Source organism: Coffea arabica, chromosome 7c (genome assembly GCF_036785885.1).
Source record: "Coffea arabica cultivar ET-39 chromosome 7c, Coffea Arabica ET-39 HiFi, whole genome shotgun sequence".
Classification (NCBI taxonomy): Eukaryota; Viridiplantae; Streptophyta; class Magnoliopsida; order Gentianales; family Rubiaceae; genus Coffea; species Coffea arabica.
Genome location: NC_092322.1, coordinates 2,994,198 through 3,012,146, shown reverse-complemented (window position 1 = coordinate 3,012,146; position 17,949 = coordinate 2,994,198). Strand labels below are relative to the sequence as shown.

Genomic DNA, 17,949 nt, shown 5'->3' with positions numbered 1-17,949 from the left:
TGGTTCTGTTTGGACTCCGGTGGCAAGACAGCGGAGCTTGGACTTAGTCACTTCACAGAACTTGCGAAAATTATTGAGGTGTCCTTTTAAACCACTTATGGTCTGGTGATCAAGATTTCAAAATGCAATCGTGCCACAAAAAATTTTGAATAAATCTTATATATATTGACGATGGTGTATACACTATTATGATTAGATATACGATACATATGTAAAATTTGAGTTTCAAATTCAAATTTGAATTATGTGTCATATATTTAATGATGAAAATGTATAGACTAAATAATGACAATTTGAAGCTAAGACTGTAATGGTTTAACATTAATATTCTGGCGATGCTGCCTAAGCTCATTGTTGGTCCATAGATAAGTTTTGGTGAATGAAATTGGTTAATTGAACCTTTGACACAAAAACAAAAAAGAAAAGAAAATATTTAATTAAATGACAATTTGTTTGGATCCTTGACCTGCTTTTTTTGTTACCATTTATTTACTACCAAAAACGTTCCTTGCTCTTTGGAAAACCAGTAAAATGATACTATTTCAGTGCTTCCTTCTCAAAATTTCAACCAAACAAACCCCGAAGATGAATGAAGCCTCGAGAAATTCGGACGTGCATGGAATCTTTTTTGCCGTCCTCCTCCTTGAAGGGTTAAAAAGAAAAAAAAAAAAAAAAGAAGATGAAAAGCCTTAAAAGCGCCTGTGTTTCTGCGATTTTAGGCTGAAGTCTAACCAGACCCGACCGATGACTGAACTAAAAGACGTAGATGAGCTGGAGTCCAATCGTATCATACAGGATGAATTGATTCTAGTTCCAATTGGTTCCCATTTACCGTAAAATTAAAGCTACTTAAGCCAAATCACGGAGGGGTAAGACCGTAATATCATGCTTCCTTCAACCACGTGGCACGGTCATCGACCACAAGCTGTCCGCTTTCTGCTTCTATATATAATGCATTGGGTGGCTCCTCAATTTAGTGAGAAATCCATCTTCTTTCCACCACTTTTTTCTCTGCAGAAAAATTAAGACAGACTAACCCCGTCATTCAGAAGCACGAAATTGGAGTTTGCTCGATCTCTCTTGTCAAATTTCCTATTCTCTATCGTCAATTACTTAAATACAAGAGGTAAGACGTCAGTTTCTTGTTATTTGTTGGACTGCCCTTTATGTTTTGCATCTACTAGTGAATTTTTAGATATTTATTTATTGGGATTTGGTTTCTTGGATTTTTAGGGCTTGTGCGGCTGCTTGAGGTTTCTGCTGCATTGTGTGTTTTCGAATCAAGGTAATTTTCGGTGAGCCTTCTTATTTATTTAATTATATAATTTTTTTTTGGCAATTGATAAGCTTTGGTGTTGCTATGAACCATAGTTTTGGGACCCTGTTTTATTTTATTGTTCCCGTTTATATTATTTTCTTCGCACGTGGTTTGGTTTTTTTTTTTTTTTTTCTTAAATATTGTCTGCCTGTTGTATCTAGGTTATTTGCACTTCACATTGTTGTTATCATCCATAATAAGAAAATTATTATAATCACATACGTGGAAGTTGATCTTTTTAATTGTGAGTAATTATGCCAATATTAGTTGGAGTAACCATCTTATATTTACCAATGATTTATTCCTGAATTATCTGTTTTCTTTGGCTCCAGTTTTTATTTTTTATTTTGTATACCTTCGCCAAAGAAGATTTCTAATTCCTTTTTTTTTTCCTTTTTTTTTTTTGGGGTGGGGGTGTTGGTGGTGGGGGCGGGGGGAGAGCTAAAAGGCTGTTATCTTTGCCACTGATCTTAATCTGTTGTGATTTTTTCAAAACCAATTGATTTTGCAGTTTGGCTCTTTCTTTTTTTGGTTGTTGTTTTTGTGGGGGGGAGTTGCCAATGGTTATATGCCCTGCTCAAGTTTTAAGTTTCAATTTTGATTTCTTTTTCCTCTGAGTACATTTGTTATTTTAACTTGTTCCATGGCATTCTTTGCCTTGGCTTTTCCTGCAATTTAAGTGCTTTCTTTTCGTCTTGCAAAGGTTTCTGTCTCGCCTTTTTGCCTTCCTGGATATCTTTACTTGATGTATACGCTTGATAAAACCTTTCCACTTATTAAGCATAACATCTGGATTCATTGTTCTTGTTTCTTGTGCTGGATAACTTGTGGTTGTCACTATCAGGTTCATAAATTTTAATGCTGAATTGTTTGTTTTCCTCTGTTCATTCTGCCTCGAGTTTATCTGATCCTTTTTTTTTTACAGGTTTGACAGGAAGAAGACTGAATGATCTAATGGAGTCTAAAGGTGGGAAGAAGAAGTCTAGTGGTAGTAAATCATTATTCTACGAAGCTCCCCTTGGATACAGCATTGAGGACGTACGACCTGCTGGAGGAATCAAGAAATTCAGATCTGCTGCTTACTCCAACGTGAGTTTAGCTCCCTTGTAATGTAATTTGTGTCATGTTTTTTTAATATCATAACTGTGTCATACTAACCTGTAGCTTGTTTATCTTGTATGTGCAGTGCGCTCGGAAGCCATCTTGAGATTTTCCTAGTTGTTTGATAATCACCAGAATTGTAGTAATTGAAACTTTTATATTTTGCTTGCTTTTTGGTTAGTCTCTTCATTCATCCTTCCGATCCTCTCTTTCAATCAGCACTTGTCTTTCTTAAGCTAAGATGGCCTTGCCAGTCTCTGCCATTGGATTTGAAGGTTTTGAAAAAAGGCTTGAAATATCATTTTTTGAACCTGGTATCTTTGCTGACCCTGGTGGTCGTGGGCTTCGAGCTTTATCAAATTACCAGTTGGATGAAATTCTAAAACCAGCTCATTGCACCATTGTGTCCTCATTATCGAATGGTGAAGTCGATTCCTATGTACTCTCAGAATCTAGTCTTTTCATCTTCCCTTACAAAATCATACTCAAAACTTGTGGGACTACAAAGTTGCTTCTTTCAATTCCATTGATCCTGAAGTTTGCTGGTGACCTCAAACTCACAGTGAAATCAGTGAGGTATTCCCGTGGGAGTTTTATATTTCCTGGTGCTCAGCCTTATCCACACCGCAATTTTTCTGAGGAAGTAGCTGTCCTAAACAGCTATTTTGGCAAACTTGGAGCAGGCAGTAGAGCTTATCTGATGGGTGGTGCTGACAAGCAGCAGAAATGGCATGTCTACTCTGCTTCAGCTGAACACATGGAAAATGTGGACCCGGTTTATACCTTAGAAATGTGCATGACTGGGTTGGACAAGAATAGGGCTGCAGTGTTTTATAAAACACAGTCAAGGTCTGCTGCTGTCATGACTGAAACCTCTGGCATAAGAAAGATTCTTCCCCAATCAGAGATCTGTGATTTTGACTTTGATCCCTGTGGGTATTCCATGAATTCAATCGAAGGAGATGCAATCTCGACTATTCATGTTACACCCGAGGATGGCTTCAATTATGCTAGTTTTGAAGCCGTTGGATATGACTTGAAAGTTCTAGACTTGACCAAGCTTCTTGAAAGGGTGTTGGCCTGTTTCCAACCCACGGAGTTTTGTTTTGCTCTTCACAGTGGTAGTTCTGGAGAGGAGCTTGATTTTGATTTCAACTTGAACTTGAAAGGATACACGTGTGAGGAAAGGAGCTGTGAAATGCTCGGGAAGGGAGGATCAATTATCTACCAGAGTTTCACTGGCGCTGGTTGCTGTGGGTCTCCCAGGTCAATTCTGAAATGCTGCTGGAGCGAGAGTGAGGACGAGTACGTCGAGAAGGAAGAGTGACAATTGAGAGAGTCTTCCATTTTTAATTGTGTGTTGAAGTATTTTCATTTCAACGGGGTCCCTTTTGTGCTTGTTGTCGGGGGATTACAATAAGGTCTCTTCTTCTTGTTCTTGTAGTCAAGTCAATGAATAAAGCTGTCTTTCACTTTGGTATTTATTCTTGCGACTGCTTCAGTCGGGGTCGCAGGTTCTTTATGGGTTTTTAGTCCTCATGTTGCATGTTTGGGTCTGAATTGAATTGACTCTTATATCTAGTTCGTTGCGAATAAAAAATTAGGCCTTGTTTGGATTGCTATTTTTCGTCAAAAAATTATATCGTTATTTGTAATTATATTTTTTTATTATTTTTTTTTTCACATTCATCAAATCGCTATAGTAATTTTTTCATGAAAAATTATGAAAAATGCAATTCATTATTCTTTCGTGCAATTTGAATTTGTTCTTCTGTGAGGCTGTTCTGTCCATGTCAACTCCTACTACTTCTGTCTTCGGTGGTACAGGAGAGAAGAGCCGGTCACACGAGAACCGGTTACGTGTGAATTTGCAGTATGGGAACAGCACAACGGCAGATTGTTGGCATGACGGCATGAGCTGCTAAAATCATATGTAACGCTACAAATCAACATGGTATCTTTTTGTTTTGAAATTGAAGACGGTTGAACTACTATATTCATATGTTTACTTTTTTTTTTTTTTTTGTCGAAACGTTAGTTTGTTTTATATATATAGAACTATAAACTTTACAATATTTTGGACAAAGGTCCAATCAAAAGGGACAAACTATCCTACAGAATCACTGATGCCTAGCATCTAAGATTGAGATTCACCTAACTTCATCTAACCAGATGTTTAGAGCATGAATGCTCAATTTGATACTTTCTACTTTCCTAGAATTAGCAAAAAGAATAGAGCACTGTTGAAACAAAGTACCAATGGATCGAATGTCCTCAATTAGAGTGGCCATCAGCTGATTGTTGTACTTTGCTGCTGTTATATTTTCTACCAGCTTGCGATTGTCAAGTTCTACTTTGATATTCCTCCAGCCTTGGCCTGCAACTTTCAGTCAATGTTTTCAGAACCGGATCGGACCGGCCGGTTCGACCGGTTGGACCGCGAACCGGCCATGTCACCGGTCCGATCTAATGCTAAAGCCGGAAGTTCATGGAGAACCGTTGAAACCCGGACGAACCGTGTGAATCGTTAAGAACCGTGAACCGGCGGTTTTTTAAATTGTTCAACAAAATATCAAGAATGGTGTAGTTAAGATTCGAACGTGGATTTCCAAGTTTGGATTTGACAATCTCACCGCTAGACTATAGTTAAGTTTGTTGAGAATTCTACTTGACTAAAAAATATATTAAAACATCAAGTTCTTTTCTTATTTTTTTTTCTTAACCATTTTTAACCCAAATATCCACAACAAGATTTTCTCAAGTCTTCACCATTATTATCAGGTTATTATCTTTAGCAAATTGTAAACAAGTTGAAAATTTCAACTTTTCTTGTTTTCCAACATCTTAGTAAGTTTAATTTTTTTCTTTTCAAGGTTTTTTTTCTATATTATTATCTTTAGTTGATTTTTTGCATTTTCTTCTTTTTCCCCTCAATTTTTATATGTTTCCCTCATTTTTGTTTTATTTTTATTCGATTAATTAAGGATGAAATTTTTGCAAAAGTAGTGCACATCCGTGTAGGAATTGGGTAGAAATTACAAATAATAACATTGGACTGGTCAAAAATATGGTAGTTGGCACATAATCGAAGCTATTGATAATTGAATTTAAAATAATTAATGGTATAGGATCATTGAATTTAATATAACATGTTAATTAGTAATGTTTAGTAGTAATTAATTTTTTATGTGTTTAACTGTATATTTGTTTTTCAAAAATTTTTAGTTTTTTTTTAGTTTGAGCAATTAGATTTATATTTTTACAAAAAAAAATTTAACTTTTTCATCTTAAGTTGAAGAAATTGTGAAGGTGGTGTGGTTGCTTATCATGCCACTGATAAAAGTTTGCTATTCAAATAGTTTGTCTTAACTTGAACTCTTTTATGGATTTTTTTAAGGGTTGCAAAAGAATTTCAATATTTAATTTATTTATTTTTTGTGTTTTTATTTGTGATAATTGGTGAACATTTGGATTGTATCTACTTATGTTTATAATGAATTTATGAAAACTTATGGTGAATTATGATATTTTAATTATATTTATCATTCCATGTTTTATGTATAACTTTTAGAAAATTTATTATTATCATAACTTAAATTAAGTTATGTTGGTAAAGTTCAAGTGTAGAATGAAACCTACTTAGTACTTAACACTTAAAAAAAAAAAAAAAAAAAAAAAACAGTGAACCTTTGAACCGGCCGGTTGGACCGGTCGGACCGGTCGAACCGTGAACCGGCCACCTCTCCGGTTCACTGACCGGTCCGAGTTTAAAAACATTGCTTTCAGTAGAGCTAATCTAATCGCAACAGCTTGGTCTTGTAATGTATCACCGGATGATCTTTCTCTAAGTGCCCAGGCTGCTTGCAGTTATCCCAAGTTATCTATAGCTGTGATTCCAATCCCTACTGTTGCTTGCCTTCTGTCTTGATGCGTGTGGATCTTTAATAACATACCAGTGTGGCTCTCATTTTGAACCTGGACGGTCCTTTGCTGTATCGCTATTTCCTGAGTGCTCCTTCTTGAATTCTCCCCTTTGTTAGCTTCATTATATTCTGTCCACTCCTGCTGTGCCTTTTCAATTATCTTGAAAGGCTCATTTTCCTTATGGTTAAACTCTCTATTATTCCTGAATTTCCATAATTGCCAGAGAATGTTGATGGTAATGTTCACTTGATCCTCCACACCTCTACTGGCTTGAGCTTCCTGGACTGCGGACCACCATTTGGTGAAGTTGTCAGACAGATGTTCAATTCCATCCCACTGCACTGGCGCCATTTTCCAAATTTCCTTCACTTTAGTACATTGCAGCAGCATGTGTTCGATCGTTTCCAGCTTCTCTCCACATCCAGTACATATGGGGTTCCCTAATTTTGTTCTTGTAAAAATTGCCTCATTGACTGGGAGTCCCCCATGCAAGCATTTCCAAATGAAAACCTGTAGTTTCTGGCTTACCTTCTGTTGCTACAATGAGTTCCAGATCTTGGAGTTAGTTCCTTCAAAGCTTGTTCCAGCATCCTCCTTCCTTCTTGTGTACTTGTTTTCCTTTGCCTTCAGCCAAGCTTTATAACCAGATTGAACTGTGTACTGTCCAGCCTGGGAATGCATCCAGAAATAGCTGTCCTCACATCTTGTTACACTTAATGGTATATTCAGTATTCTCTCAGCATCCTGTGAATTAAACGTTTTGAATACCAGGACTCTATTCCATCTGTTGTTCCTGATCAAATCAGACACTAATATCAGTTGACACCCCATTGGCCTTGTAGCAGTTGGTTTCCCTTCCAATGTTCCTGGGATCCAATTATCTTCCCATATTTTGGTTCCTTTCCCATTGCCAATTTTCCTCCTAACTCCTTCTTGCAATTCCTTTCTTACTCCTGCTAGGCTCTGCCAGATCCAAGATGCATTTTGTGGTACCTTGCAATTGAAAATTGATTGCTTGGGGTAGTACTTCTCCTTTAGTACTCTACTGACTAACAAATTTGGCTGTGTTATTAGTTTCCAGATCTGTTTAGCCAATAGAGCCTTGTTAAACAGCTTCAAATCTTTAAATCCTATTCCTCCATTGCTTCTCTTAGCTGTCAACTTCTTCCAGCTTATCCAGTGTAACTTTTTTTTTCCATCAGCATCACCCCACCAGTAATTAGCCATTTTCGTACTGATTTCTTTGCATATCTTGTTGGTTAGTCTGAAGCAGGACATAGTGTAGGTAGGCATGGCCATTGCCACAGCTTTAATCATTATTTCCTTCCCTACTTGGCTTAACAACTTCTTCCCCCATTCTTTCAATTTCTTATCTATTGAGTTTCTTATGAATCCGAATACCTGCTCTTTTGATCTTGTTATTACCATTGGTAACCCAAGATATTTGCCTTGTTCAACCTGTTTAATGGATCCCATCACCTGACAGACTTCACTCTTCACAGATGGCAATGTGTTTTTGCTGAATAAGACTGAGGACTTTTCCATATTAATGAGTTGCCTTGTTGCCTATTCATACTCTTTGAGGATCTTTTTCAACTTCTCTGCTTCTTGTTTGTTAGCTTTACAGAATACCAAGGAATCATATGCAAAGAACAAATGAGTTATTGTGGGCGCCCTTCTGCTAATTTTTATTCCTGTCAGTTCCTTGTCCATCTTAGCTTTCTGCAGCAAATTTGATAGCCTTTCTGAACAAAGCAAAAACAGGTATGGGGAGAGTGGATCGCCCTGCCTGATACCTGTTGAGGGGGTGACAACCTCCTTGTGCTCACCATTAATATTGAAGGAGTAGGTTACTGTACTTATGCATGCCATGATCCAGTTTACCCAAGTTGAGCAAAAACCCATTTTTTCCATTATTGCCTTCAAAAAGCTCCATTCCACTCTATCGTAGGCTTTAGACATGTCCAGTTTCATTGCCATAGAGCCCACTCTACCTTGCCTTTTTTTTAGATAGTGCATCAACTCATGAGAAAGAATGACATTGTCTAAAATTTGCCTACCTGGTACAAATGCAGATTGGCTTTTGCTGATGCATCTACTTAGGCAAGGCTTTAGTCTGTTAACAAGGATTTTTGCTAACGCTTTATAGATCACTTGACAAAGACTAATAGGCCTATACTGATTAATCTCTGTAGGACCATCAACTTTTGGAATCAAAGAGATAATAGTATGGTTTATGGCTTTGAGGATGACTCCATGATGGAAGAATCCTTGGATTGCATTTACCAAATCCTTTTTAATAAGACTCCAGAATTTTTGAAAAAAAACGAGGACATGCCATCATTTCCAGGAGTCTTATTAGGATTCATTGAAAAAAATGCATTCTTTATTTCATTTTCATCCACTTTTTTGGTCAAATCCTTGTTCATATGTTCAGTTATAGTTATAGGAATCCCCTCTAAGATCTCCTCTAGCTGCCTATTTGCTTTCGATTTGAACAGGTCCTCATAATATTTGGCTATTTCCCCACCCAGTTCTTCGTCATTGGTAGTCCATTCTCCACTCTCCTTTCTCAAATTCTGCAATCTATTCCTCTTCCTTCTTCATTTCACCGTTGCATGGAAAAATTGAGTATTTTTATCCCCCTCCTTTAGCCACCTCAATCTTGAATTCTGATTCCAATAAGCTTCTTCCTCCTCATATGCCTTTTTCAATTGTCCCTTCATTTCCTGTACTTGTTGCTTCTTGTTATCTCCAGTAGATGCCTTGATTTCTTCAATCTGGTTTTTGCACCATTTAATTTTTCGGAGGAATTTTCTTTCTTGCTACTGCTTCACTTTAGTAACTCAATTCTGCAGTTCTTAATCTTCTTTTTTACCTTAAATCACCTTGTTCCAGCACATGGAATGTCCCAAGCTTTCTTAACCACTTCCTCTACCTCACTTTGTTGGAGCCACCTCTTATCAAACTGGAATCTCTTTTTCCTTTGCTTCCTGTCCTTCTGAGTTTCTAGTAATAACATACTATGATCAGAAGCTTGTGACTCTATATGAGTACAGTTGGCTTCCTCATAACATTTGGACCATTCTAAAGTGCATAACCCCCTGTCCAGTCTTTCTTTTACCTCTCCAGGTCCATACTAGTTGTTGCTCCATGTCCACGGCTTCCCTTCATAACCCATATCTACCAACTGATTATCATATATGAATTTCCTGAAATCTTGAAAGCTTCCATTATCTCTCACCCTTCCACCCCATTTTTCATCATTTGAAGTAATGTCATTAAAGTCTCCCATGATTATCCATTTTGCTCCCCAGATTGATTTCCTTCTATTTATGACTTCCCATTGATTCCTTCTTATCTGACCATCACAGCTAGCATATATTTCAATAAACCATCAACTTTCCTTTTTCTCTTCATCTTCCACTTTTGCCTCAATAGTGAAGGTTGTTTCTTGAACGTCAAAGATCTTCACCTCATTATTCCACAATAAGGCCATGCCACCAATTTTGTTCATTGCTTCCACTATAAAGCTATTTTCAAAATTCAGGATTTTTTTTACTTTTTCCATGTAATTTTTCCTATGTTTTGTTTCACTTAGGAAAATAATATTTGAGGAGAGAAGTCTGTTTTCCTCCTTCAGATGGGGAACTGTCAAGGGCCCGCATGGTTGGTTGAGAGACCATGTTGGGCTGGTCTCTTTCACCTTTTTGTCCCGGCTATTACAGGTTTCCCTATTCCCGACTATATTCATATGTTTACTCAGTTCTGTTTTCTAGGCAAAGACAGCAAAAGAAGTCTCCGCGCCGCAGGGGTATTGTATCTGATATGCATTCTCTAGAACAGTGAAAACAAATTATCAACTGGTACCATCAACCTCCTGTTTTGCCTTAATGGCAGTCAGGCGAACTAATGCATGTATTAATGTTCTAGTCTTTTACTCTCTAGATCCCTCTAAACTTGAAAAGCTTTTCCTCCCATGAGTGGGAAGGGAAGAAAGGAAAAGAAACTACAGGCTGTTAATCTTTGTGTTATTCTATAACCATTTTGTCCTTCGACATGTTACATGCTGATACTCGTTAAAATTAGGCTTAGTAGACTCAAAGGAAAATACAATTTAGTGAAGTCAGTGTCATAGGCCTACTCTAGGGGATGGTGTCCAATGGAATCGGAGGAATTTGATGGAGCTGAATTACTATTAGATCATATGATATATTATGCACTTTTATGAATTTAGAACAAATCTTGTATTAATGAAAAGTAACGTTTTAACCTTTAATCTCACATTCCACGTTAACATTTCACAATTAATGTGGCCGCTGCTAAAGGCATTATCAGAGTCAAGATGACACATATGTAGGATGTCTGCGTGCAAAATCTTTTCTTTTAATTTCACGTCGACTCCGAAATAAAAGATGAGTCCTATCTTTTCCATTTTCAGACTCACAGCGAGATGAAAATTTATTTAGTGTTTCTTTCCCATTGTTTCCTTTTTCTGTATTTTCTCTTTTATTAGTCTCTCTCTCTCTCTCTCTCCTAAACTCGCAAACCAGGGAGAAAGATTACCGGACATACCGGTTAACATGTTGATCCCCAGTCGGTCACCGGCCATGTCCCTCATCAGCGATTCCGCCAAATTCTTTCCTCAGTTGTCTGAAGTCGAAGGCCCTATATACCACCGAGGCTGAGGTTTAAGTTTTCGGGGCTCCGAAAATTTAGCCTGAACGCGGCATTGTATTAGGTTCTTCTTCTCTGGCCATAAAAATAACTTCTTTATTGTAGCTTCCGCGCTTCCTGTTTGTCTCTGGCCCAGGTCTCCAACTGAGCTGCCACTTTTGCATGAAGCCGCACACCATACGGGAAATTAAAGCCTAACGATGCCTAAGGTTGGGTTCTGATTTACTACTATGTTTCCCAATTTATAATTAGTAATAATTGATTAATTCTCATGGACCAGCATAACGAGTTGCTACTCTTGCCAAGTTTCTCAGAATCAAGAGCAGGCATCTTCTGGATTATTTATTTGGACTAGATCGTTGGTGTATTCGGCTTGATTTTTAATGGCTAGCTCCGTTAGGGTAAGCAGTGAAAGTCTATTTGTCAAAACTGTGTGTGCCATTGTGGTGAAGGGTCACTGGGATGATATTTTGAAGCCCAAGATTGGTTCTTTTGTGTCTTCAAGTACGATCAATCAGGCACTTATTAGCCTTTCGTCATATGGGTTTTCTCTTTCTTGGTCATTTTATAAATGGGTTGAAACCATTCCCGATTACAACCATTCTTTACAGTCTTGTTGGACAATGATTTGTGTGTTAACTAAGCAAAAGCATTTCAAGACTGCACATGCTATGCTTGAAAAGATTGCGCTTAAAGATTTTTTGTCATCGCCAACGGTGTTGAATGCTCTTGTGAGCGGTTGTGACAGTCCAGATGTGAATTCTCATGTTTTGAGTTGGTTGGTGATATTTTATGCTAATTCTAAAAAGACACAGGATGCCGTTCAAGTGTTTGAGCACATGAGGCTATGTGGGTTTAAACCTCATTTGCATGCTTGTACTGTCCTGTTGAACTCTTTGGTCAAGGATAGATTATGTGATACAGTGTGGAAATTATACAGGAAGATCATAAAAGCTGGGGTCGTTCCGAACCTGCATATATACAATGTGTTGATTCATGCTTGTTGCAAGTCCGGGGACGTGGAGAAAGCAGAAGAGTTATTGAGAGAAATGGAGTTTAAGGCTGTATTTCCTGATCTAATAACGTATAATACGTTAATCTCTTTGTACTGCAAAAAGGGCATGCATCATGAGGCTTTGTGTGTGCAGGATAGGATGAAATCTGGGGGTGTTTGTCCGGATATCTTTACCTATAATTCTCTCATTTACAGTTATTGCCGGGAAAGTAGAATGAGGGAGGCTCACAGGCTTTTTAAGGAAATTAAAGGGGTTACACCAAACCAGGTTACATACACTACCTTGATCAATGGATATTGCAGAGTGAATGATCTTGATCAAGCTTTACAATTGCGTGATGCCATGGAGGCTAAGGGGTTGTATCCTGGTGTTGTGACTTATAATTCAATTCTTCGCAAACTGTGTGAAGACAGTCGGATAAAGGACGCAAATAGACTGTTGAATGAGATGAATGGGAAAAAGGTTGAACCTGATAACATCACATGTAATACTTTGATAAATGCCTATTGCAAAATTGGAGATATGAGGTCTGCTTTGATGGTTAGAAGTAAGATGTTAGGGGCTGGATTGAAACCTGACTCTTTTACTTTTAAGGCATTAATTCATGGGTATTGCAAAGTGAAGGATGTAAATGGCGCTAAAGATATATTATTTGAGATGCTTGCTGCAGGACTGTCTCCAAGTTATTGCATGTTCTCTTGGCTTGTAGATTTTTACTGCAACCAAGATGATGAAAAAGCAATAATAAAATTGCCAGATGAACTTTCAGAGAGAGGTCTTTGTGTTGACATCTCTGTATACAGGGCACTTATACGACGCCTGTGTAAGCGGGAAAAGGTTGATTGCGCCGAGAAAGTTTTTATCACTATGAATGAGAAGGGAATATCAGGAGATAGTGTGGTATACACTAGTCTGGCTTATGCTTATTTGAAAGAGGGAAACATGGTCGCATTTTCAAGTTTGTCACATGAGATGTATAGGAGACGGTTGATGGTAACTCTCAAAATCTACAAAAGCTTTAGTGATTCTTTTGCTAATGATGGAAGCTGCCTAAATACCTTTTGGGACAATTTGGTCCATAGAGGCTTAATTTCTAAAACTACTCAAATTCACATTCAAGAGTTGAAAATAAATGAGGGTTGACAAACTTCTAAATTTGTGTTTTCAAGCTAGCCACACTACATGGGTAGTTCAGTGTGGTTCGCCTTCATATGCACCAGGATGTTGAACAAAGGATATAAGTTGCTGAGCATCAACTTCTCTTGCTTTTAGAGACCATATCTGTGGCAATTCAATCCCTTTGGCAGGTTCTGATGGCATATGGTACTGCTTAATTACCCAAGAATAATCTTCATTGCAGGTTGGAAAGTTATTTCCACTCACACTATTATATCAATGCTAGAAGGAAACGCTTTCCTTGGCATAGCTTTTTTGATAGCTGAACACTTATTTCTGTTTAAGATGCATATCTTGTTATTCTGATGATGCACTGTCACAGTTTATAGATTTTATCACCTCCAAAGTTCCACTTTGTCCTTCAATTTGATCAGGAAAGAGCAATTTGAAACTGTACTTATTTGCTTTATTCATGATATGTCTTAAGATTGCATTACAAAAATACGTTTGCTTTGTTTTTGGTTTGGCTTGGACTTTTGCGTGCTTCTTTCTTTGATATTTTTGCAAAATGGTAGCAGTTCTCTTTTAGTTGGCAGTACATAGACAGACACAAATGGACTTATATGTACATGTATGTTTGTTTGTATATGTCTTCATGGATATGTGTGTGCATGTGTATATACATACATATTTTGTTAAGATGAACATTGTAAAAAGTAGACTGTTGAAATATTAGAATAATCTGTATGCCTGTCTATGATTCATATTCCTGCCTTTCATGCACTAAAAGGCATCTCCTTGGACTGTGGATATAGATTTTCAGGCACACTCAAAGAACTCGAATCTCAAGTTTCTTGATGCAAATTTGAAGAATGCCTGGTCTGCTTGATTAAGGAGCACTATCTAGAACAGAATAATCTCCTATCCAAACACACTCAATGTTATCTAGTGAATTTGGTTACAGTATTTATCAGATGAAAGAATAAAAAGAGTATCAATTTTTTTTCTTTAAAACAATTTAACAACATCAAGTTGATCTTGCTATATTACCTGATTTTGAGGTTTATATTCTTGTTTAATTGACTTTTTTCTGCTTCATATTTTTGGTTGCGACAGCTTAAATTCGAAGAATTTTGAAACAACAAAGTAAAACAATACAGAAAGGAAATTTAAATAATTTAATTTTTGACAATTGTGGGAAAATTGTTAAAGATTGTTGAAGTTGGTATGAAAAGATTTCCTGGCTCATTGTGATATGTTGCTTTATCTAGTTTGCTAATATCAGGGTAAATATGTCTCAGGATTTAACAAGTGGGCTCTTTGTCTAAGCAACACGGCTTTTGTTCTGCATAAAGCTTATTTACGCTGGGTCTGAAATTATTTACAGGAAATTCAGATGGATCAGACCCTAAGGGGATACTCTTTTAGTCATTTTATGGATTTGACCATCGAGGAGCTTCATAAAGCAGGTAACAAATTATGCATGCCTACATTGTTGTCCAAACACTTGCACTGAATTGGATTCTTTAAGAAAGTGAGGCTGTGGTTGCCTCAGGATAAGTTGAAACTCCAAGTTTCCTGTCTAGCTTTTGCAGTGTGTGGCTTTCTGGCATGTCGATGTGCTGAATATATGTTATTACTAAAAGTATGTGCGCTAATCAAGAGATGAAATTATCTGTCATTTGGGGTATATAGTCATTTGATAGGCCTTAAAGTGGAGTACTGCCAAATAATGTCCTCCTAAGGATCTGCCTCATCCTTTATGTAGATAGTGTTTTGTTTTGTTACATAGTAAGAAACTGCCCCCTTCCTGTCCATGTCTTGTTGCTACTTGTGTTAGGGAGAGAAATTTTTCTAATATGGCATGTAGTTATCAAAATGGATGTTCTTTACTTGTCTGCTTTTAGCAATGAAACAATAGTTTTCAATAGCCATGTAGATGGTACATATGATCTTTTTCTTGCTTTGAGACTTGGAAGCTATGAATAACCAGGTATTGTGCATTTATTTTCCAGCAAACTAGCATATGCAATAGGCTGATCCAGGACGATCACAATGGCTGATCATGCTTTCTAAAATTTAGTACATATGTATTGGCTTGATCTATGATTCCAAAAGAGAAACAGTTTACTTCATTGTTTGGGTATGGGTTGCTGGTATATTTCCTCTCTTAAACCAGCAAGAGTTGATTTATTTTGTGGGGAAGGTGGTGTTTTGTATGGATAGGAGGAAGATGCCTTTGAAAATTGGAAATTACATCTTGGAAACAACTCTAAAACTTTTGGGTTAAATTTCTAGTAAGCACGACTAGCTCGGGAGTTTTTTTTTTTTTTTTTTTGGTTTGGGTGGGGGGGGGGGGATGGGTTGGGTGGTTCGAGGGAAGAGAGTGTAAGTAAGAGGTCTTGGATTCGAGTCCTCCCACTTAAAAAAAAAAAAAAAGCTTGGGAGTTTTAGAAGCAATAGTTTAATTATTGAATGCACAGAATTGTTCAAATTTTCCTTCGACATGCTTGTGTGATTGGCATTGGTGGGTCTGAAAGTGATCCATTGACTATGCGACTAGCAATCAAATTATTTGTAGCCTGAGAATAGTGTACTCCATCCCAGCTGATTATTGCAGAAGGTTTTGCACAAGAACCTGCATATACTTCACTACCATTTATAGTTGCTTTCTTACTGCACAAGACATCAAAATCGATTCCATGAAGTCCACAGCAGATTTTGAAAGGGTTCTCAAATCCTGTAAATGGAAAATTTAGTGGTGTAATTAGGACATTAAGTGGTTCTTGAATTAATGTATAAATTTTAATTTCAAACTACTCTTGAAAACTTTGGCATTTAAAAATGGCTTCCAAGGAGCAGTCAAATTATATTCTCTGGGAATAACACATTGTCTATTCAGTCACAGAGTGTGTCTATTAGCAATAAAGAACATAGTAAATACAGCACATGGTTTCTGTTGGGGAATTTTGATGCCTTATATTTTAAGTTTAGCCAACTGTTTTCTTTTCTTAATTAATATTTAGATGTTTAATCTGCTATCATAGGGAAAAAAAAGAGAAAAAAATTAAAAACTGAAGCAATATTGACTAGTTTGGTGATTTATTTATGATTCTGAAGTGACTGTTCATTGACCCTGGTTTGATAATAAAGTACCTTGTTCTTTTGCATTCCTGATTAAGTCGTACTTTGCCCTGTACATATCTACATAGGTTATTGTAAATTCTGAAAGCTCTGCCCTGAGTTGGATAATTGAATGCTTGAGCTTTTTATTAAACCTCACAGCCATATGATTCTGACTCTTTACACAGCCATGGTCATCAAGATATCCGAGCTCTGGATTTTGGACTTTGATAGTGGCCACTGGCAAGCAACCAATGGGACCTGTATTGTGCATCCAGAATACTCTTGCTTCTTTTGAATACAAGTCCTGCCAGATATAGCTGTCATTAAGTATCTTGTAGCAGTGATGAATAGATCATTTGTTTGTTATGCAGTTGATTGTCACTTCTAATCATTGAATGATCTGTAGAACTCACTCAGATTTGTTTAGAAAACTGGCTGATTATATCAGGAAGAGTGGCTTAAAGCTCTTCCATGCTCATTGTTTGGAAACCGGCAGGTATATCAATTTGACCTATGTCAAATGAGTAAAGAGCCTTTGAGAAGTCTTGTGGTCTAGGGAGCCTGTTTACATCAGATGCTATCTTGGCCGCAAAATTTGAGAAGATTCATATCAATCATCAAGCTTAGGATGTATATATAATATTACCAACGTATATTGGTTTCGAGTTCGGGATTTCTTCTACCTTGATCGTAGAAGTAAGCTGTTCGTGCTTTAGTGTTCGACTTGAATATCCGGAGGAAACGGGCTTACACCTGTCAGAAACCAAGATTCGTTCTGCCGGCAAATGGTGGCCCCTCCAGTTGCAAAGTTTGCTCCATGCCGGAAACTGGTTCCTACTGAATCCAGGTAGGGACTTAGCAACAGTAATCCCAGGTGCTCAGCTGAGTTTAGAGGAACAAACATTAGTTGAAGCATTCCTTATTACAACTAAAGGAGATAAAGGACCAAAACCCCCGTCAGCAAAACAAAGATAAGATGGGTAGTGATCAGGTTTGAGGTCTCAGAAATGTCAACAATGACGTCTATAATCAAGCAGCCATCAGATCCCCGACCAGCAAATCTATGGAAGTACGTCTCACCACAAGGTGCTATCATTGGAAAAAAATGCTGCTGCCATTCCTCCTGTATCTGAATTAGAATCACCGAAGTTGTAAGGTGCCGAGTAGTCACAGGACCGTAAATCCACCACCTTTTTTGTTTGTTTCTGCTGTCAATCCACATGATAAAACTATAACCACTTAAGAACACAGCTCTCAGAGACTCCATTTTTTTCTTGCCTAATAGTTGAAATTATGTGCTGAATGCTCGGGTTTCACATATGCAGAGCTTGGTTATATATTTATGAGTCATGATGCTTGTCGCATCTCTTGGTGTTAGTTTATTTGTAGTTTCTGAGAAGAGGACTAACCGGCAATGAAGAGTAAAGCAGTAAGAACGTCGTAAACATATTTTCTAACTGATGGAAAAGCATCTCGAGTATACGATTGATTCCTGCAAAACGTGGAGCTTATTTAAATGTTCTCGTCATCTACTTAATTTCTCGCCAAACACGACGCCAAGTAGTTAACAAACTAGGGGTTAAGACATGATACGTTTGATCCTTATTCCGGACGCAGAAGTATAGTATGCACAGAGGATCCCAACCTCACGCAAAAGTACGCAAAAGTTTG

General features: G+C 37.4%; 3 protein-coding genes across 11 annotated transcripts; 2 read left to right on the top strand and 1 right to left on the bottom strand.

Annotated features, from left to right (window-relative positions):
* Nucleotides 1–964: 964 nt before the first annotated feature.
* On the top strand, nt 965–3,903 carry LOC113700008 (S-adenosylmethionine decarboxylase proenzyme). Of its 2 annotated transcripts, none has more exons than XM_072057164.1 (4): nt 965–1,126; nt 1,234–1,285; nt 2,244–2,407; nt 2,505–3,903. In XM_072057164.1, exon 4 carries the CDS (start codon nt 2,661–2,663, stop codon nt 3,744–3,746), a length of 1,086 nt encoding a protein of 361 aa, XP_071913265.1. In that variant the 5' UTR covers nt 965–1,126; nt 1,234–1,285; nt 2,244–2,407; nt 2,505–2,660; the 3' UTR covers nt 3,747–3,903. The 2 variants fall into 2 exon arrangements, with proteins under 2 accessions (XP_071913265.1, XP_027076202.2); XM_027220401.2 differs by having other exon boundaries at nt 1,234–1,295.
* A 6,842-nt stretch (nt 3,904–10,745) lies between these two features.
* LOC113697770 (uncharacterized) lies at nt 10,746–17,642 on the top strand. Of its 8 annotated transcripts, none has more exons than XM_072057160.1 (4): nt 10,746–11,229; nt 11,335–13,396; nt 14,454–14,621; nt 16,464–17,642. In XM_072057160.1, exon 2 carries the CDS (start codon nt 11,404–11,406, stop codon nt 13,177–13,179), a length of 1,776 nt encoding a protein of 591 aa, XP_071913261.1. In that variant the 5' UTR covers nt 10,746–11,229; nt 11,335–11,403; the 3' UTR covers nt 13,180–13,396; nt 14,454–14,621; nt 16,464–17,642. The 8 variants fall into 8 exon arrangements, with proteins under 8 accessions (XP_071913261.1, XP_071913257.1, XP_071913258.1 ...); XM_072057156.1 differs by having other exon boundaries at nt 11,327–13,396; XM_072057157.1 differs by having other exon boundaries at nt 11,301–13,396.
* LOC113698906 (GDSL esterase/lipase At5g14450-like) lies at nt 15,642–17,545 on the bottom strand. Its single transcript, XM_072056847.1, has 4 exons — nt 17,225–17,545; nt 16,962–17,132; nt 16,309–16,582; nt 15,642–15,892 (listed from the first exon to the last, which is right to left on the bottom strand). The coding sequence occupies exons 1-4, from the start codon at nt 17,543–17,545 to the stop codon at nt 15,642–15,644; spliced, it is 1,017 nt and encodes a 338-aa protein (XP_071912948.1).
* Nucleotides 17,643–17,949: the final 307 nt, after the last annotated feature.